Raw genomic sequence first — 21,606 nt, 5'->3', positions numbered from 1 at the left:
CTCACTAATGTGAAGTAAAAATCCCCCCCACCAAGATAAAAAGGTGGGAAATTTGATTTTTCTTTCTTTGTGCTTGAACAGAGTTGATCCATCAGCCTGAGGCTGCAGTGATAGAAATGTTATGTGGCGAACAAAGCATGGAGATACATGGATTCGGCCGGCAGCCAAACACGCAAACAAATATGCAAGCATGCAATTGGCTTTACTCTTGTGTCACCGTGCTTAATGTCAGCCACTTCCTGTTGTGCAACACCAGACAGCCTTTCATCTCGTTCCAGTCACCTCAAGTATACATTTTGTCACGTAATCATTCTGCACGTTATTTGATGCAGTGTTTCCACCGACGTTTGTATCATCGTTTAACTCACTTTAATCTTAGAAATGTGTTTTTAAGAATAATTATTCATATGGATCTGATAAATCTATGAATAAAACAATAATTACATAATCTTACACAAGTTTGACACAGTACTTCTTGCAGCTGACATTACTTGAGCCGGAGGAGGGCCAGCCAGCCCATCCAGGAGGAGGGTATAGGGGTGTGCTCTGACCACCGAGATGCATTGTGGTGCATCTCAGCCACAGAGAGTTCTGTGTTCACATCAATGGATTATATCTGATCAAAAGATGGTTATTTCTCAAAAAGTATCAGATTGAAGCAACAATTTGGAATCCAAAAGATGTGAAGGTAAGCATGACAAAATCTTGTGCAAATTTGATTTCGACTTCTTACCTTTTAATTTTGTTCCTTTTATTTATTTCATTGCTAACTGTCCCGTTTAGATTAAACTGGAGGTGATGCTCGTCTAATGATAATTTTTATCTTGTATTCTAGTTGCAAACACTTAATTTCAACTCAACAACTGTCATAGGAATTCCGTTATACCGGTAGTTCAAGAGAACCATATTTCTGATAATCTTACTTTTGAAGTGGTGGTGAAACCACATGAATGTAATTGCTGCAGGTCTCACGATATGCCAACAGTCACACTTTGGGACTTACTTGCCTTGATTTTGATTCATTGCTTGGTTTCACATACGGACCAGTCAAGAAACACAATGCAAAACATACTACTTGTGTTTTGTGTAAACAGGAGCAGAGCAAATGACATTCAATATGAAACATCAGCAGGTTACATCTCTTCTTTTTAGAACTGTCAGACATTATTCGTTTGTCTTCATTTACGAAAATATTTGACAAAAATTGGAATTGTGCTGTTTACACTGCATGAAAATTTTTGGATACAAGAGCAAAACAAAAAGCATCGAGCTGAAGAAAACCATCACAACGATCTGGCCCGTGACAAAAGCTGAGCTGCACTGTATTTGTTTGCAAACTTGGCGTGTGTTTGATCGTGAGGTAATTTCGCTTCTCATTACATTTAGGTGAAAGTTTTATGTCATTAACGTCCTCATTTTTCATTCATTCATTGAAGTTTACATTCCCACAGAAAGCTACATAAAATAATGCATATATATTGGTGTGGGATTCTAAAGATGAAAACAAAAGTCAAACATTTCTGAGCTCAACCTCCGTATTGCAGTTTTGACAGTCTATGCAACACGTACGCGCCCCAACTGAGACGGAAAAAAAAATACACAGCCTGTCACCAGCCGCTGAGATGCGACAGAATTTCAAATGCAAAACCACAAAGACCTTATGATGTGTATTTGTCATGAGTCATTGCTGCTACTTTCCAAGTATGCATTAATACACAATTAATGTCAGCGCTACACTCCGAAGCATAATTTGCGTACAGCCTTTTCTTTTCCCAAATGATTTGCCTTCACTTATCTGTAATGCCTCAAAGCTAATCGCCTTCTCCCACTTGCCCCGTCAGCACTTTAAAGCTGATGTAAGGCATAATAAACAAACTCTGATAATTATACCAATAACAGTGGTTGTTATTATCACCCTTTGCTGTCACATGCCCACATCTTGGCAGGCGCAGGTACTGTCTGTTATGTATCCCTGACAGAATTGGCATCGTGGGGGTAAAAACCTTCCTATTTGCTCCTCGGATTGCACACCGATGTATTGAGTTGACACGAGGACAGCGGACTAAGACTAAGACACACTAAGACTAATTTCGGGAAATAGTGACAAAACGGCGATTTTCCAGTCTCAATTGCGGAACGTGACAATCACTCCAAATTAAAATTTGAAAAGTAACATAGAAAACAGACAATGCTGTTAGGTTGAGAAAGGAAAGAAAAGGAAAGTTCAGACGGTAACAAAGAGAATGCATTATTGGCTGGAAATATGAGGAACAAAGATCACAGCCAATCGGAGTACCGAAATGTGTGTTAAATGAAAGGGAGGCGAGTGGAATGGTGAGGTTGAAAGGTCAAGTGAAGAAGAGGTGGAGAAGGTGCGGGAATTCAAGTACCTGGGATCAACTGTTCGAATTAATGACGGGTGTGGAAAAGAGGTGAAGAACGGAGCACAGGCAGAAAAGCGGTCTGTGAAGTGCACCAGCTAAAATGAAAGAAAAGCTTTATAGGACAGTAGTGAGAGCAGCCTTAAAAATACAAAGACTGTCTTTGGGAGTGAGGGGTATGGACAGTGTCAGGAATGATCTCGTCAGATGGACGACACAGACAGAAGGGTTTGAAAACAAAGCTCGAGAGGCCAGAGTGAGATGGATTAGCGCAGAGGAGCTATGCTATGTGCAGAGCTGCTGTGCTGCGGATGACAGTCTGATCGATGTGCCGTTGAGCAAAATGATGCTTTCTCAGGCCAATTTTGTCTTGTCTGGAGGAAATTGAGTGCTGCCTGGCACTGGATTACTTGAATATGTTGTTTGGTCCCAGTGGCCCTTGGAACGTTGTACATGCCACCCCGCTGCCTTGGGCCCCTGGCGCCTTCTCTCAAGCGGACCGTCTCAAACTTGGGTTTTAAATTGGCATGGCAAACTGGTGCTGCTGTTCGATCCATCATTTTTCATTGTAGGGCGCTAGCTAGGAAAAAGTTTCTCCTTTCTCAATAGCAATTACAAAAAGTAATCCATGCCTTTGTTACATGTGGGCTGGATTACTGTAACGCACTTAATTTGGGAAATTTCATTCTCCCGCTCCTGTGCAAAATTTTCGACAAACCCCCCCTTGCTGTCCATTTTTAAAACGCATCATAAAACACATTTTTATTCTTCGGGTTTTGGACTCAGTACTGTTCTAGTGTTTTGTGATGTTTCCGTTTTTTTTAATGTTCTCAATTTATTGTTTGAACTGTCTTTGTTATTGTATGACGAATATTTACTCCATCGAGAGCACTTTGTATGCGGCAAAGCACCCGACAACACCCGATGAATAAAGTTGAGTTGAGATGAGATGCGCAGAGGAGGGAGAGTTGAAATGGGGATGTTTAAGGACGTTGGTAGTTAGGACTGCCCTTATAGTGATGAATTACGATTCTTATTTTCATAATGTGGGAAGCCCAAGTACATGAACCTGAAAAAAATAGACTGTAGCTGTAACTGGGGTTAAGCGTGGCAATTAGCACAGTCTCAACATTAAAAAAAAAAGTTTATCCATTCACACATGTAGCGTGCCTACTCACTCTCTAAGTTGTTTTAAAATTATTTGTTAATTGACGAATCTGTCCAAGGCTGACTCGATATTCTTATTTGTATTCTCCTCTTTTTTTTCGCACCCCTTTATGCACTTGATGTGTATCTTTCCTGGCATTTTTAAAATTCTCTCCAAGATTCTTTTTCTCGCTTGTGCTCACTTCTTCATCCTGTCTCCCCCTTCGGTTCTCTGTGGTTGGGGGTTCTAACAATGCTTAATTATGAACTAAAAAAAATAGCTTTCATACCACCATCTTCAGTCTTGCCATTTCTGTCTCCCACTTCCCTTTCTGCTTAGTCTCCTCTCTCCTCCTGCTTTGTCATGTCTGTCTCCCCGAGGAACCCGCCGCATCGCCGGCGCTCTTTGGGTCCCGTCTCACCCAAGCGGCTCTATAGAAACCTATCAGTCAAGCTAAGGGGAGGAGAGTCATCTGTCGGCGGGGAAGCAGACACACCCAAGCACCTTGGAAAATCTGCAGATGCTGTAAGATACTTATTTTAAGGGGCGATCATTGTATGTTATGGCGATGCCAACCGCCTACTCACAGCATCTTTTGCTACCCCAAATCTGCAGATGCTGTAAGATACTTATTTTAAGGGGTGATCATTGTATGCTATGGCGATGCCAACCGCCTACTCACAGCATCTTCTTGCTACCCCATTAGTACCAGACCTTGTGGGATGCGGTGGAGAATGAAGACACGTTGGCTGTACAAAGTCTGCTGTCCCGAATCCACAATAACTGTAAAGGAGGAGGTGGAGGAGGAGGAGGAGGAGGTGGAGGAGGAACCCTGTGGGAGAGAGGAGAAAAGAAAGAGAGAGACTGGGTGAAAGACCGGGAGAGGGGGGTGAACAGAGTGAGCGAACAGGGTCTCGTCCCCCTGGATGTGGCTGCCCTCACCCACAATTCACCCCTGCTTCATGTGCTAGTCAAAGCTGGAGCGAGGCACAACCCGATTTGTAAGTACATGGTTGGAAACAGTCGTGCCGTGTTTAGAAGCAGCAATATAATTGCTTAACAGGGAATAAACCAACAACCTAGTGACCACTTGCACAATTAAAGCTAAACCCAAATTAAAAACCAACAAAAGGGCTGTAAACGAAGACAGATAGAAGAAGCAAGGGCAGAGCAAGGCTAGACTGGAGGGAGATGAAGTTGACCGACATGCAATCATCAAAACCTAATCAACCTGACCGCATTTTTTTTTCGCTCTTTGATTTCAAAGAAGAATTCTCCAATTGTTTTTGAGTGCAAAACCTTGGCCAACAGGCTCTTAGATAAGTAAGTGACACAAAAATAACTCATTGCCTCGAAATCATTTGCTGACGGCTTGGTCCCCGCAGTTAAAATTTCTATCCCTGCACCTGATTTCCCTTGGTAAGCTTCGCTGATAGGTACAATTCAATGCGTTCATACAAAGAATATTGAAAATGAAGCCTTGGTTTTTCTTTTCGTATTGTATGACTGCTAGTATGCAGACCAGAAGAATGGGCAATTAAGCTTGATGATCTCGTGACGTTGGCGAAAGAAAGGGTGGATGAGAAGAAGCAGGAGTTACTGAAGAAGGCCGGGGCCGGCTCTCATGCACAGGCTGATGTCCACAGACAAATCAGACTCTGGAGCCTCAGGCTGCAACTTTACTGCCGGATGAAGGAGAATTTCCACCACACAGGTCAGTCAGCGGTCTGCTGCGGACGTTCGGCATCGCATGTATTTTTATTAATAGGGTCCGAGACGCGAACGCTTTCAGGTCCCTATCATTTTTCTTTTTCAATTGTATTTCAGTTGTCAGAAATACATCCTTCTGATTTGCAACTCCTATTCACCGTCGGTCTAAAAATGACAGAAGTCTTTGTTTTTATCCTTGAGGCCGTTTCCTTGCCTCGACTCTTATTGCTTTCCTTTCACAAGCAATTACCTGACAGTTTTGCGGGCGGCCATGGTGTTACAGCCAGAGTAAAAGTGTCCGGCTCAACTGTTAAGTGGCAGTCAAATGAAGCTTTCGCTCCTCGCTGGTCGGCCGGAACACCCAGGTGCAGCGGCCCGCCAAATTCCCTAACAGTCTATATAGCAGAGATGCGCTAGTTCTCACACCCGAGCGCATATGCACCGCATGCAAAAATAGAGCCCTCACTGGGCTTTTTTCAATCTTGAGCCATACCACTTATTTTGTTGGGTAGGCATTTGCGCAATTGGGCACACAGTTTAACGAGAACTCCATTTTCCAGTTTTAATGAGAAATGCGACAAGTCTCTACATTTTTTTGCAGCATTTTAATACGGCTAATTTTGTCTTGTGTATGTTTGAAATGTTTGATCCAGAACTCCCAGGTCCTCCCTGTCAAGTATCCATTGTGGTGACCAGCACATCTTCTCTGTTTGTGGCAATCAAAGAGCTCGAAGGTGACCGCATGGGGCTCATCACCTGCTACAAGGGTAAGTAGTCAAGGAAGACATTTTACCGGGAATATTTTACAGAATGATACGTTGTTGAATCGTCGATGGGCGGTTAGGAACATTCTGGGATGTTATCAAGTTGGAAACCTTCCATGGGAATGAACGGTCGTTGAATGTTTTGGTCACAGAATGAATTGAAATGTTTTCAGACTACAGCGGGATAGGGAACGGAGAGCGAATACTTTTTTTTTAGCGTTGTTCCAACTGCACAAATATCACGGCCAATAGTACGGTCTCCTTACCCGAGGCACTGAAACTTCAAGTTTGATCCCTGTACAGGACAAAGAGAATAAATTGTCAGTGAGATTGTTTTGGCTTGACAGTGGAATGGAGCACCTCGGAGAGCTTCAAGCGCATCCTTGGCTCAGCCCAAGTTACTGAGACCAAGAATCCCTCCTGCAGTATCCGGGGACTCATCGCTGTAAGACATCAAGCAACCACACACGCTCCCCCCTCCCCAACCTATCTCGTGGATTTCACTTATTGCTGGAGTGTTGTGTAATTCCCACGCAGCGGGCTGGACCCCAGAACAGATTGCATTTATCCCTTATCATCATCCGCGGCGTTAAACTCCTTTTAGATGTGATGAAATCACATCAAACAAAGACTTTATCTCACCCAACTGTCCCACTTAAGCAAAATGAAATGACAATGAAAATGATTTCATTATCTTGAAAGTGACCCTTCGTCCGGTTCGTGCGGTGTAATCATTTAGCCTCTTCATATGCAGGGAGTGGATTACTTTGTCAGGGCGAGTGCCTACAATGTGAAAGGCTGGGGCCCGCCTCAGTGTTCTACTCCCGTCAGTGCTGCTCCCTCCAGTAAGTATGTTCAACCTGGATCAACATTTTTGAAAGGCTCATGTTCTTTTTCTGCTCTCGCTGTACGGTGACACCCGCCTTGATGTGACAGTGGTAATCAACTCATTGCGGGTAGATTACTGAATTATTAAAAGGTGGAGGCTTAAAAGATGTCCCTGTGACTGTGGGCTTTGTGTCGCGGCTGCTGGGAGGTTGAATTAACATTCATTGCTGGCAGTCACGTCCCCCTCGTGCTGAGAAATGATGCTAGACAATGATTATGACACAGTTCTGGCTAAAATTATCCAACGAAATCCCAATACAGCAAAAATAAATGATGATTCTTGACAAGCGTGTTCAGACGAGATGGATGAAATTGTGAAAAGTTCAAAACGGCCGTCATGATTTGCACAAAATCTTCAGGCGTCTGCTAGAAAGTGAAAAAAAAATTGCCAGGAAAAGCCCACCAGGCGATGTAATATTTATTTGGGGTTCATTAGGAGCACTTTAAATGGTAGGAGGTGTGAGCTTACTCTCGATTATACACGAGTTTAAATGTGATTGCTTAATCCTACACACGGCCAAAAAACAAATATACGAAAAGGGCGTGCATTATTATTTTTACCCTATTGAAAAGATCGTATCTACACTTTTTTTTATGTTGACTGTCGATTATAACGCTCGGTTCTGAATTTTCATTTCAAGGTTTCAGCGCGAAACATCACTATTACGTTCACAGTTGCGGTGAGGGTCGTCAATCAAAAGCCAAGGCCTTGAGATTTCACTGCAAGCAAGGGCTTGGCGAAGTGAAGGAGTTTCCATCATTGCATAGCGCCTTTTGTTCCTTCACAGGTTGGAAAGAGTGCAGTGGTGTCAAGTCCCAAGACAGAAACCATGAAGCCCTCGTGAGGAAGCTTCTGGAGGATGCTGGAGAGCCTCATAACAGAGGTTACTACAAAGGTAACCCAACACATCTTTGCTGGTACAATTGGGATCCGCCTCTTCATCTTTTAGTCATAGTCAAAGGCTCTCCGTGAGTGCACAAGTCTATCAAACGGAAAATAGTGACTCATGCCAGTCATTCGATCTCTGCTATTTAACAGAGATTCCAAAAGCCTCCAGCCCCAGCATGCGCCTGTCCATGGCTCGGGGCATCAAACAACTGTTCCAATCTGCTACCAAGTTTGTTCGTCTCTTACAGAGGTAATCCTCCATCTCGCTTGCCTGTCTCAGTCTACCTTGCTGGCGGTTGTAGATTCATCATGTTCGGGGACGGCTCCAGGAATTTTTTTTGAGTGACGATAAAGGGGGGAGGGGGGGATATTATTATTATTATTATTATTATTATCTCTCTCCCTCTCTCATATATTAGGGGCGTGTACTTGGCAACCGTGTTCTACCACAAGGAAAACATCCTGGTGACAGCGGAAGATCAACTCCCACTGGTGGAGATCCCGTGCTGCTCAACCACTCTCACTCACAACTTTGTTTGGTTTGCCAAGGTGAGCTTCTGAGGAACACGTGGGTGAACATATAAGCACCCACGGTATTATGGCCACGTACACAATTTGAGATCTAATGCAAGAGCCATATAAAGCAGTCAACCTTTGAAAGCATAACGAGACACTCAAGGTCCTTCCTCTACCAAGGTGACTAAAAATATCAATATAACACATTCGCAGCTACTGCCTGAAAGAAAAATACACAGTCTCCATAATTTCTGACTACATCAGTGTTTAATACGCATCGATATACTGCACACTATACGCTATATTTGTGCTCGTGACCGAATGGACCTACATCTTTTTTTGGACTAAAAACAGTCAATTATATTGATGTTTGTTATCCATATGGTAGCAGGGCACAAGCTATGGAATATGACCTGATGTTAGGAGATGGAAAACTCCTGTAGCCACATTTTTATGTTCCTTTTTACCGCCCAACTCACAAGCTCTATGGGAACTGGCCGTGTGAGTTTTGTAATAACATTCTGACCACTCAAAGAAAGAAACCAACTCACAAAGGTCTCGCCTTGAAGCATGTAAAAATGTTCATCTTGGATTGCACTTTAAGACAGGAAATCATTTGAACGTGTTTATTTTTGTTTTGAAAGTGCACTGGCGTCAGACCTCTGCGTTAAAGTGAGCGCTGCCGTTACATCAAGTAATCAACCAATGCAAATCACAACCACGACAATAGACGTTCTCTTAAAATAACGCCTCGTTGTCATGCAAAACTGATCATTATTCTTGTAAATGCAATTTTTTTTTAGGCAGCTGTTGTATTAAATCTCATTTAAATGGTGCAAGTAGTCATAATGTTGCGGCTTGTCAGTGCACAGTGCCATAGTGGAATGCAGTTGTTACACAGTTATTCGTTCTTATCAATTATTCCGCATATGGAGGTTATTTAACGGTGTGCACCAAAGTGCAATTTAGACTGGAATGCCGTCTATTTCCTGCAGTTGTCCTGCGCATGGGAGCAAGTGCCTTGGCTCCAGCAAGAACTCTCCTCTGCTCATTCATCTTCCTCATCCCTCCTACAGAATAGGCACAATATTTTAAAAGCCGTCTCCCAGCTGCAGGTAGGAACTTTAATTACTAATGCTGTATAAGAAGAAGAATTAAAATAGGTCAATTGCTTATGGGCATATCTTTAATTAGCTTCTCACTTTTCTACCCGACGCTATTCCAAATCCCTTTTTTGTTTGTTGAATGAATCCCCAATACTAACATACAATATATTCATCCTCCTCTTTGCTTTGCTTTGCTGCCAGTCTTCACTGGGGACAAAAGACCTTGGCCAAGTGTACTACGAACCGCTCAAAGACCGACAGGGCAACATTTTACTTGTGACATTAAAGGAGTTCCCAAATGCTACCAGGTGAGTGCTGACTCCAACCAGACAACCACAATACTTGGTCAGCAAAATGTTGAAACTACTCTTTGAAACATTGCCACTTGCCTATAGTTTTTTTTTTGTCAGGACCAAAATCTACTCAACTATAGTTTGCGTTCCACAAAAATTAAATTTAAATGTTATTGTCATATCTATGACTCAGTTACACTCATCAGAGTGTGGATATATTTCATACATTGATGCTTTTTGTTTTCTCTGATTCAAGCCATCCTGAGCCTCCACTGCAATGGATGCCTCTGACTCGCCTGGAGAAGAATCGGAGCAGAGCTCCTCTACTGCCTGAACCCACTGCTATGGATATGCTCTATGAACACCTAAGGGTGAGCCATATTTGGCTTGAAAAGAAAAGGAAAGGGGGGGGGAGAGAGGCTATCAATAGATATACTGTAGGTATTTACACTTAGAATATCCTAGGGAGAAAAAGAACCCCCCCCCCATCCAAAAAAGACAGCATTTTCATTTGATCCCATTTTGCAGGTGTACATAAATATTCTGACTTGTAGAGTTGAGCAATGTCTTTCGGTCACGAAATAATTTGCGAGACCAAATTGAAGGATTTTTCATTAAAAAATAAAAATAAAAAATTAATTAAACAATCCACCTCATGGCCCCAGCGCACGAACACGTCTATGCTGTGGTCATATTTATGAATGAAATACAGAATCTATCTGCCTGCGCCTGGATCAAACCCACCAAAATCACGTCCCACCGCCTGCACCACAACTTAGACCTGGTTTCACTTGGTCTCAAGTCTAGTCTATTTTCTGTCACCAACTTGTCAGGCCGGCCGGGGGCGTGTAATAGAAAATGCCCTTGGTCTAAATTAAACTTGCTCTGGCATGAAAATGAAGATGTAACACATTTTACACCAAGCTCTTGCCTATGAAAAAAGGCCCTCAGAATGAAAGTGGTGAACGCATAATGCTGCACCTCTTGAGCTCGGGGATGGGAACAGTGCCTTGCTCAAGGACACTCAACAATAGCCAACAAGCAGACTAGCATCTCTCCAACACCTAGCACTTTGGTTCACAGTGGGACTGAAACTGTGCCCGTCCGGCTGCTGGCTTACAGATGAGCTAAAGCGGTCTACCACCGACGTGAGGCAATCAAACATTACATGCAATAAGCACCACTTGAACTCTCCAACAATTTATGAACTTTGTTCCTAGGAGAAGCTGGACTATCACAGGCGCAGCACTCAGGGGGCCAAATCGGGTTTGTATGTCGGCATCCTGAAACTATGGAGCTCAGTGGAACAAATCAGAGTTCTGGTGCCTCAAAGGCTGCCCAATTTGCTGTGCCACACGAGGGTCAGACACAACGCCCACGTCACCAGGTGACACTCATTAAATTACAATTGTGACTTGAACTAAATTGATTGACACCTACTACCTTATATAATTACATGTATAATGTGTTCGTAGAGTGCCACTGAGTTTGTGTGAGTCGTTATTTGCTAACTCTTTCGTCTTTTCAAACTGCGTTGTCATAGAGAAGAGTGGGCGTGGCTCCAGAGCAATGTTTATGAAACGACCAGTGACGGTGTTCAGAACCTACTCGGCAGCAAGGAGGACAACTTGGTGGAAAATAGCAGCCTGGTGGAGTTCATCAGGGCCCTGAGAGCAGCGGTCTCACATCTTCTGACAAAGCTCAACATCCCCCTCTACAGGGTAAACGCAGATTGACTTTTTGCCACTTGACTTGATGCATCCATCCAAGCAGCCGTCCAACTTGACCACTTACTTAACCCCGTCCTGCCTCGCTCAGTTTACACATGCCAAGAGTAAGTACAATGAACTGGTTAAGGGACAAGATGGCTCTGATGTGTCCATGACAGGCCTACCAGTATGGCGTATACACCAGAGAGCTGCTGCAGTTAGGCGACAAAGTGTCCATGCTGCTGCTTCTCCCTCCAAGTGAAGACTTTAGCTCCAGCTACTGGCCTCTGTTGGGAACCAAAGAGATCGGCCTGACTATGCCCCTGCAGATCTTTGAGCTGGGTGAGTTAAAAAAAAGACACCTAAACGGATCCCAAATTTCTCTTGTGGTTTTTCAAACCGAGTAGAAAATGCCTAACGGGGTTACAACAAAAGTGCCTTTGTTGGAATGTACTTGACTGTATTAACGTCATTCATGGAGGAAATTATTCATACTGAGGCTGCTCTTTTTCAGTCACTTGAATTTCCTTTCAACTGTCTTTGTAACCAGTACACTTTTGGACATATGAGCGGGACTTTGCGTCCCAGTACTGCCGGGCCTGGGTGAGGCTGGATCTGGACACTCACCTCGCTCAGCAGGCTCTGCGGGAGGCGCTGGACACCAGAGAAGTGCAAGTGGCACGTGAGCGTCTCAACCATGTCACCGACCTGTCCCATGCAAGTTTTTTTTTTTTGTGCCAAATATACTCACGTAAACGAGATGTTGCATCGCAAGGGGGTTTGTCCCCAAGAATTTTCAACCAAAACAATCCTCACCATTTCTTGCATTTCTCGATCAGCGTCTGGATGCGGTGTGGCGAGATGCCCGATGGATTATGGACTGCCTGCAGTGCGTTCGGTCCAAGCAGTGGGTGGGAGCGGTGCCTCTTGGGTTGGTCATGGGCGGAGACCCGCCGCCATGCCCCGATCCTGAGGAAGAGAATGAAAGATTGATGGCCAGACTGACGTGGCCCTTTCGGCTGCAGTCAAAGAGGGCCACCGCAGGTAAAAAATGCGGACATGTGTATTGCGCTCTTCAAGCGTCAACCAAAGATGTGCTTTACCACCTTTGTAAAGACTGCATATTTGATACAGTCCTTGCAATGGGCTTGTGCAGTGGTCAAAACGCTGTGGCTAATTGTTTTGTGATCAAAAATTGTTGTCGTATAGCATTTTGAGATAATAGCACTTGGCGATACTAATTCCTGTGTATATGTTTCAGAGACTTTAGTCAGCATGGCTCCACCAAATGTTGTCACGGCCGAAGTGTCCTCTCCAGCAGGAAATTTGGCTGTCATCGAGGAGGCAGCACTGGTGTTAATGGAAGGCGTTGCAAAGGGAGGCTACCCGGTCGACATCAGTGTCCAATCCATTGTGGATATGACAAGCATCGGCCAGTCTGAATTGGGATGTGCAAGCACTTTATTTGAATCTGGACTAGAGCCTGCTCCTGTAGGACCCTTGGAAGCAGGCTTTGCAGCGATGGACGCACCTGAGCCCTTCAGTGAGACGGAGCTTTTCCCCTCCAGCATTTCTGAGGTCATCCGCCCAATGGAGATGGCTGAGTTGGTGGATATTTTGCCCACACTGAGTCTTATTGAAGAGGAGACCCCGAGTAGTCCCTCTGCGCCGTCGGTGATGGATATGATTCAAAGCTTTGGACTGGGGATGGCTGAAAAGGGCAGCTGTTTCGAGTCGGGGAACTCGCTCTTGATGGATGGAGCCATATGTGGGACTGAGACAATCCTGTGTCCTAATAAAAGCAACAGCGTGAATGACACAAACTCTCACCATACTATTCTATTTGAACAAGACGTGCCCAGCTCACACACCACGGTGTGTGACACAGACAGTGCCCCGGAAGGTAACATATCTCTGCAGGATCCCAGTAGGGGACTGCATTTTCCAGTCAGGAACCAGGCCGAATGGGACAGACCATTTAACAGTTCCTCCAGATAAAAAGACTTTCATAATTTATGCAGCTGCAGGTCAGCTGATTTCTCACAGCAACGTTTTGGATCTAGCTGCACATATTAACCGGAGTAGTTTCATAATGGGTCGGTGTTAGTCCAGAAAACCTGTTCTGGAGTTTATAGTATTGTTGCCTTGAGCGCTCTCTGGATTGCCCAACAAATATTTTCCGCTGATTGTCCCATTTTGATGATTCTACTAAAATCAAAACTCCGAACAAATCCAGAATGCAAAAGTTCTCTTTCTTGACACCTAAAATGTGGTGATGCAACATTTAACTGTCAAATGACATTAAAAAAACAAGTATTATGTCTTCTAAAGTGTGTCATGTACTTACTTGTATTTTAAAATGTTGGTTGAGTTGATCTTTCCTCATATCAATAAGTGTAAAGCATTGATTCTCAAAGTGCAGCTCTTGACTTCAGTACAATATATGTGCATTTGAACTTTCAGAACTTTATGAACATTTATTTGGGCACAATTTGTATTTGATTTATGTACAATACAGTTTAATTGAATCGTTATTTAAGTACACTTTTTTTCTACTTCGGTATCAAGTGTATTAATGTTGAAACTGTGGATGACGTGACAGTGGATGATATTAATAGTAATTTTAGCATTTTAGGAATAAAACCTCTATCGTTTTTGGTCAACCCTACCTTATTGCGTGCCTGAATTTTAATGTTGATCATTATCGTGTTGATCATTGGTGGTGGGAGAGCCAAATAATTTTGAGGTGGTACTTAAGTGTGGGAGGAAAAAAAAAACTGTTGGCGAACCACTGATGTAAAGTGTTTGATTGCCCCCGTGTGGCCATAATAAGCCACTACAGCCATGAAATCAAACTTAAATGCAATGCACCATAGTGAAGGAAAATCATTACGACGTATTAGGTTCTTTTTAAATACCATTCTACTCGAACAAAGTAATCCAGTCTGTTTGTTAGGTAGCCCCCCTCTACAGACTGGGACGGAGCATCTTCTCTGTCAGGATGTCAACATCTGAAAATGCTTGGTCATCTGGAGGTATGTCGCTTGCGAATTGCGTGATCGTATTGCAGCATTGTGCCAACGAAATGCCCCCCAATACTCTCCAAACGACTCCTGATCTTAATGTTTCGTTATTCGATGATAGACCAAATATTGTAGTTTGTGCTACCGGCCACATTAGACGCCTGCACTCGAGATTTGTTCTATCAGGAGTGTTGCCCGTAAAAATGATGATACAGTATACAATTATGGCACTTTAAAATCCATATTACGCAAGCTTTGATACGTACATCAACCGTACGTCAAACTAAAAAATGAAAATGTCAAAAACCTGATCTGTTAGAATAAAAAAGTAGACGTTTTTTGAATCAGCATCAAAAATACGTTCCGGGACACATAAAGCCATCTCTGATTTAAAAAAAATGCTGTTGACAAGTGTTAGATTTAACTGTAACATATCCCCAAATAAACGCTTCAACTGGGGCATTTGAAAGTGTTTATTAATGTGTTCAACACAATAATTGAAATGTTAATATGGGTAAAAATATACCATTATATTATTTGTAGTTCACTTGTCAGCCTTCATTCTCTGTACAATGTAACTCAAATTACACTCTCACTCTGTGTAATATGAAGAGATGGGGCGGGGGGTTCATTTTCATTCCTGTCCAATGGAATACTTTGCAGTATCAATGAACATTAAGGTTTAGTTAGAGATTTTGAAAGGTAGAATTTGGATTATGCAAGTCTATCGGTGGCCATTGATAACACGGAAAATATTCTACAGTATATTAGAGTTTACCATGTTTTTGCTGCAGCTCGTGATGCATCACAGTCCACGTCGGAGGTTGAGCTGCGGCTCGCTCTTCTAGGAAAGACGGGATCGGGAAGGAGCTCCTCTGGCAACACCATCTTGGGCAGGCCGGCCTTCAGGGTGGACGTCTCCCCCAGCTCTGTCACCACACGTTGCACGATGGAGACTGGGACAGCAGGCGGAAGGTGCATCTCTGTGATTGACACGCCAGGCTTCTTTCACACACACTTGTCCACTCAGGAGGTTATAGGAGAAGTGGGACGGTGTGTAGCCCTGTCCACTCTTGGACCCCACGTATTCTTGGTGACCCTGCAACTTGGCAGGTTCACCCAGGAGGAGAGCGATGTCCTGCAGTGGATCAAGGCAACATTTGGACCTGAAGCCACCAGGTTTATACTGGTGCTGTTCACATGGGGAGACCAGCTGCAAGGAAAACGTGTGGAAGAGTTTCTGGAGCAGAATGATGAGCTGTCTGCATTTGTCAGCAGCTGCAATGGAAGCTTTCATGTATTTGACAATAGCCAGCAGAAGAATATGACTCCCTGCTCCCAACAAGTGGAGCAACTTCTGACAAAGATCAACAAGATTGTGGAAAGCAACGGAGGCGGTTGTTATAGCAACCACATGTTCAAGGAGGCTGAGAATGCCATCAGGAACACCCAGGAGAGGATTCTGGAAGAAAAGCGACAAAGGTGGCTACATGTTGAGGATGACGAAACAGAGGGCCAACAGCCAGAGCTGCAAAAGGGGCAGAGGGAGGAGGAGGCTGCCAGACGGAGGGCAGAGAGGCTCTTCTGGTGCGAGCTGTTGACTGCGATTGGAACAGGTGCAGCTGAAGGGGCTGGTTTCACTGAGACGGATAAAGGCAAAGGCAAAGCTTTGAAGAAAGTCAAAGTGGTGGAGAAGGCGGCGGCTCTGGTCACCTCGCCATTCTCCATCAGTTCAGCTGCAAAAGTGGTGGGAGGTGCTGTGAGAGAAGGAAGTAAGGTGCTCTACAAGCACCGTAAAACATTCCTACACTGACTGACTGGATTCCAGGCCTGGCTCTGCAGTCCACTAAAACGCATATCGAAATCAGTTCACACGATCAACACGCCACACGAGGCGTCAGTCCGTCACATCCACTTACATGTGTCGTTGATATCATGCACCGCATAAAAAGCACACATTTCCAATGTGTTTGCACTGATCAAGAAAAAAAGGCAATGATAATAAATGTGCAATTTAATTTAGAGCGGAAAACACATTTAAAGTTAAAAAAAAAAGAAAAAAAATCCTGACTACAGCTAAAATGATAGCTTACATTGGAATGAATTTCTATTTATATTACACGTTTATGTTTCATTTTTGGCTTCTGTTCATGCAAAAAATGGTGAGCCCCTTTTAGTCCTGTGATGAAACGCATCATCCTGAGAAAAATTAAATGAGAGAAAAAAAAAAAACACATCAAGGACAAGGACACATCCTTGGCACGAAGGGGGAAAGATACCGTATGAATAAAGAGGGAGTGTCTAATGATTCCAAATGAAAGAAGGCACTTTGTGGTACACGGGGTACACTTTTACATACAAAGTTCTGTTTGTGTCCATGCAGAAAATTTTAGAACATTTCAAAGTGTAAGCACTCATGGAGGTTGTAGATCGACTATGGATCCGACAAATATTTAGGGGGGGGGGGGGGTCTACAATTCATCGGTTCATAGTACATGAAACTGCATTCGTTTGTCTTTGCGACATCAATTATGAAAGCAAATGGTGTTCATATAGTGATGGTAAAGGTGCCCAAATGTAGGCTGCATGTAAAAACATGCGATACATCGTCAACATACAAAGACCGAAAAGAAGTACCAGCCAGGCAGGAATTACATTCGGAGTAAAGCACTTGTTTTGGTCGAAGGAATGTCAGCTCATCTGTCCCCAGAGTTAAAGTCGTACAGTCGAGGGGGTGGTCTGTGCGCTCCGACCGGTGACTAAACGGGCATCGGCAAGCTCATTTTTCCTCTCCCCCTTAGCACTGCAGAGAAAATACAAAACAAAGATGAGGAAAAAAAAAAAAGAACAATTCTCCACTCCTGCTTCACCATGTAAGGCTTTGGGCAAACTTGACACATTGTCACTTTGACTCAAAAAACGGCACCTTTCACTTGACTCGGAGGTGCAAGGAACTTCAAGCCTCGTTTTATTTTTCGATGGCAAACATTCAGATGTGGAACTTTCAAAGGTGAACTGAAGAGGAAGTCTGAAGGTCTGTGTATACAGGCAATATTTTAAAAGTCGGAGCTGGCCGCTTTTTTCAAGTGCCAGATGTGTAAAAAGGAATTTAAATATAAAAACCTGGAAGCCCATTGATGAATTGTCAAGCATGTTTAGTGGGTGACTTTTCCGAAATATTTGCTCAAATTCCTGTGCTGTAGTTCACGGTAATGTCGAGCGGCAATGCGAGCTGTTCCTCCGTCTGCTTTTGTCTTTGGGCTCTGTGACGGCAAACTCGTTGAGCCTGTACTAATTACCGTTTCCTATACCAATGTATGCTGCATGTCCAACGACCGGGCGCAACGTCATCGTGCTTTAAGTCTGATCGAATCTGAGCGCCGTCACGCCTTTTTGATTTTTTTTTTTTCGCACACCAACTAACTGAGGTTCGGTGTTGGTAATTCATCCATTATTATCCGAACGGCTTACCCTCACGAGCCCATCCCGACCGCCTTGGGGCAGTACACCCTCAACTGGTTGCCAGTCAATCGCAGGGCACAGATAGACAAGCAACCCTTCGCGGTCACATATGCGCCTCGGGACAATTTATAAAGTGCCCTATTAACCTGCCATGAATGTTTTTGGAATGTGGGAGGAAACCGGAGTAGCCAAAGAAAAGACAAGCAAGGGTTTCAGCAAATTGGGTGATCCACACCTGGGCACAAGCCGCCATTTTGAGTCAATTCTGAGTCAATTCTCACGTACGCGCTCATAATGACTCCGATGGTGATTTTGTTGATACGCTTAACATTTCTTTGTGTTTATTCGTGATTTGGGGCCAGTATCTTCCGTTTAATATGAATGATACTTCAGGGAGCAATGTCAAATTTACAGTGCACCTGTCATGCATTTGTAGTTTGGGCTCACCTCTTGTGACATAAAGGTAGAAGAAGTCACAGTAGAAAATGGTCTGGACGACGCCCGCCACCACGGCGATATGGTCAAAGAAGTTCTCTGTGTGGTAGCGCCACAACCAGTTGGCGATATAAAGGGCTCGGTACAGGCCAAGGAAGAACAAGTAGTGGGTGGTGATGGACTCTGCCTCGCCCGTCTTGGTGATCATGAAGAGCTGCGGCATGATGGCCACAGACTCCAAGAAGATCGAGAAGGTCCAAAGGACCTGGGTTCAAGAAAGAAGCACAAAAGTTGGGAGTCGGAACTGAAACAAAACTTCACACCATACAGTCAAACGTTTGCTTACCTCCAATGGCGTGAACGCGTAGTTCTCCAGTAAGGAAAGGCCAATAACTGGTACCAACAGGAACTCCACACGGAACGAGTCATTCTCAGAGTCGTAAGTGCCCCTGTGGCGCATGTAGATCATGTACACGGTCGCGTAGGACAGCGCCAAAAACACCACCTGAGGCCAGAGTGGAACTTTGATTACAAATGACATCAAAGGATCACTTAGGAAGACTTGAAATGCGTCCGCTGCTCGTCTTGTGGAACTGGAACACAATGTTTTTTTTTTTTTTTTCATTTTTAATTAGATTTTTTTATTTAAATTAATTTCCCCTTTTTAATACAACACCTGGCCTTAGTGGGGTTGTGGTTGAGCTGGAGAATATCTAGGTTCTCCTGCTTGCTTTCACATTCAAAAAACATGAACGTTGAGTTTATTGAAGACCCTAAATCGGGGGTCACCAACCTTTTTGAAAGTGAGAGCTGCTTCTTGGCTACTGATTCATGCAAATGACTACCAGTTGGTGCACGCTTATGAAATAACCAATTTGCTTGAATGACCTTTGCTATGTTATTGTATTATTAATGATAATCATCGACGTGAGCATACTGCTACTGCTAATAAATCTCACAATAATCATCGACTGATATTACAAGGAATGACGGCCATAAATAGTATGTAACCGCTGGTCAGCCGGCGTTCACATCACATCCACACATCCTCTCGCTTGCTTGCAAGTACAAGCATCGTCGCCCAGTTACCTTCATGACTGTGTTGTAAGGAGAAATGAATATGGTGAATAGGTCAAGGTATCTGGTGGTGAAGACAAGCGCAAACAGCACCTGAGACTTCCCAGAGATGCCTACAAACACAAAAACAACGAGAGCGGTTACAATATTATAATCTAAAATAAACGTTGCGTTTCGTAGGATTTAGTGGGCATGCTGCAAACACGAGTCACAAAAAGTTAGGGATGTTGATTGGGCTTTCAGGTGAAATTTCACAATGAACCGGAAATATACTGTCACCTTTACAGGGGACCTTTTTCGTAATGATTGAATATTTGTCCAACTGTCGCACGATTCAGTACTTTTTGCGGAATTTTCTGTTCATTATGAGGTCTACGTCTTTGCCTTTTTGTGACGCTTCCAGTTTATCTCTGCTGGAGCCTGCTTCTTGGATAAATCAACTCGTTGGCGATCAGTAGCTTGCCGCTTGCTATGTAACAGTTTAGTTTTGTATGGAGTGTAAGAAAGACATGACTTTCCTTCGTCTCCCCGTCGAATCATGTACCGCATCTTCACAGGGTCAAATCATGTTCGCCTGCGTTTTAGGTTAATCGACACATTTCAGACGAAAGATTATTGTGAGCCCAGCATACATAGACAGCAATGTAATAAAGTGGGAGGGGAAGCACATCACAGCATGCTAACTGCCACGTAGCTTCCACTACTACAGACACATTATTCAAATTCCTCCGTTAAAACTTATGGATGATATCAGCGATATTCGTACATGTACTGTAAAAACACGACCTCGCGTCAAATCAATATGCCACTTTGCAAGGCTGTACGATATGCTAAAGCGCAAACGTACAAAAAAAACGCCAACCTACCTGCACATGATCTGGATCTATATATTTTTATTAAGAGAATAATGATGGCCAATAGATGCGACAGATCACCAGCCAGGCGAAACACGTTCATCTTGTGTTTCCTATTCAGTTACAGTACACCTTGATTAAGTTGAATAACTGTGGCCACTGGGCCGACAAGTAAATGCAATTCGCGTTGCGAGCTTATGAAAAAGGCTACAAAAAGATGCCTAGCGTTGATCGCTGTTCACGTAACCGTCGATGTGTGCCGAATCGTAAACAAAACCAAAACAAGCACCACTTAGCATCAGCTCACAAGCCAGTTGTCTGGAAGTAAAGTTTCTGCAAGACCAGGTGACGTGGCTGACAGCTCACAAAGCAGAACGCGAAATCCTTGTTAAGTGACATTCATCAAATAAAGCGTTTCCGGTGATGATTTCCAAAGTAAAAGTATATTGCGTCCACCTAACACATCGTGTTTCGGTTGTTTGTCGTAACTGACTGAACCCGTACATGAATAAAATGGTTAGAATCTTTTGTCTGAATGTGAACTGATTTCTCTGCTGTAAACCTCAACTTTGTCCACGTCATTTGAAGTGGCGATTGAATGCATCCAACAGAGGACTTGAGGGCAGTGCTACCAACTGTACATTTTTGAATTAACCAGGTTAACCTGGTTTGAATACATAGGGGTATCTAATCCCTTCGGTATGCACTTCAAATAAATGTCTTCTTTATTACTAAAAAGAAAACATTTCAGAGCAACTGAATTGCCAGATTGAAGTTACTGGGCTGAATGATGCTGTTGGAAAAAAACAAACAAACATCTGACACACTCAAAATCAGGATTGTGCAGCAATCGAGATTGTAGGTATTGATAGATAAATAGATAGATAGAGTTGTGAATGTTCTTGCTCTACATTAGTGAAGGACCCATTAAAAATGATGAAGACAAATATGCAGACAGGGGAATCAAACGTGCAAGACATAGGCCTACAGTGGATAAATGACCCCAGGACTGAGCTAAAGGTTTTGGCAACTAATCTGGCACCCAGGCCTGCTTAACTTCTATTTATACATACAGAGAGTCAGGTCTCGCTATCATCCTTCTCATATTGTTCACATTGCACAATGGGTCTCCCACCATCAAGTTCTCATTGAGCACTCAGACCCGATGTTCTCTTCCAAATAGGCAGGTAAATATTAGATGTATTCATTTTATTTCACGACTAAGTCTTGGTTGTGAATTCAATCGTCATGGGGGTTCAGCAGGGTTATTTGCTTGAGAGACATTTTGCTTCCATTCATCTATCAATCCATTTTGCTCAGCCCCGTCGCCCCTTCTTTGAAGTTCACCCTTT

At 43.5% G+C, this 21,606-nt stretch overlaps 3 protein-coding genes across 3 annotated transcripts; 2 read left to right on the top strand and 1 right to left on the bottom strand.

Moving 5' to 3' along the window:
- The first annotated feature begins 540 nt into the window (after positions 1 to 540).
- LOC109516460 (ankyrin repeat and fibronectin type-III domain-containing protein 1) lies at positions 541 to 13,719 on the top strand. The gene is made up of 19 exons (XM_019871026.1): positions 541 to 688; positions 3,707 to 4,053; positions 4,235 to 4,529; positions 5,042 to 5,242; positions 5,892 to 6,005; positions 6,350 to 6,447; positions 6,757 to 6,847; positions 7,679 to 7,786; positions 7,930 to 8,029; positions 8,199 to 8,328; positions 9,291 to 9,410; positions 9,603 to 9,709; positions 9,951 to 10,065; positions 10,915 to 11,081; positions 11,238 to 11,415; positions 11,583 to 11,745; positions 11,954 to 12,120; positions 12,243 to 12,447; positions 12,665 to 13,719. The coding sequence occupies exons 2-19, from the start codon at positions 3,892 to 3,894 to the stop codon at positions 13,399 to 13,401; spliced, it is 3,258 nt and encodes a 1,085-aa protein (XP_019726585.1). The 5' UTR covers positions 541 to 688; positions 3,707 to 3,891; the 3' UTR covers positions 13,402 to 13,719.
- Positions 13,720 to 14,214: 495 nt separating this feature from the next.
- LOC109516456 (GTPase IMAP family member 7) lies at positions 14,215 to 16,658 on the top strand. Its single transcript, XM_019871019.1, has 2 exons — positions 14,215 to 14,438; positions 15,221 to 16,658. Exons 1-2 carry the CDS (start codon positions 14,405 to 14,407, stop codon positions 16,237 to 16,239), a joined length of 1,053 nt encoding a protein of 350 aa, XP_019726578.1. The 5' UTR covers positions 14,215 to 14,404; the 3' UTR covers positions 16,240 to 16,658.
- Positions 16,659 to 16,882: 224 nt separating this feature from the next.
- kdelr3 (KDEL endoplasmic reticulum protein retention receptor 3) lies at positions 16,883 to 20,651 on the bottom strand. The gene is made up of 5 exons (XM_019871020.1): positions 20,267 to 20,651; positions 19,413 to 19,513; positions 18,670 to 18,828; positions 18,336 to 18,588; positions 16,883 to 17,229 (listed from the first exon to the last, which is right to left on the bottom strand). Exons 1-5 carry the CDS (start codon positions 20,355 to 20,357, stop codon positions 17,186 to 17,188), a joined length of 648 nt encoding a protein of 215 aa, XP_019726579.1. The 5' UTR covers positions 20,358 to 20,651; the 3' UTR covers positions 16,883 to 17,185.
- Between the last annotated feature and the right edge of the window lie 955 nt (positions 20,652 to 21,606).

Source organism: Hippocampus comes, unplaced genomic scaffold, assembly GCF_001891065.2.
Source record: "Hippocampus comes isolate QL1 unplaced genomic scaffold, H_comes_QL1_v1.1 scaffold343, whole genome shotgun sequence".
Classification (NCBI taxonomy): Eukaryota; Metazoa; Chordata; class Actinopteri; order Syngnathiformes; family Syngnathidae; genus Hippocampus; species Hippocampus comes.
This window is presented reverse-complemented; position numbering and strand designations above follow the sequence as displayed.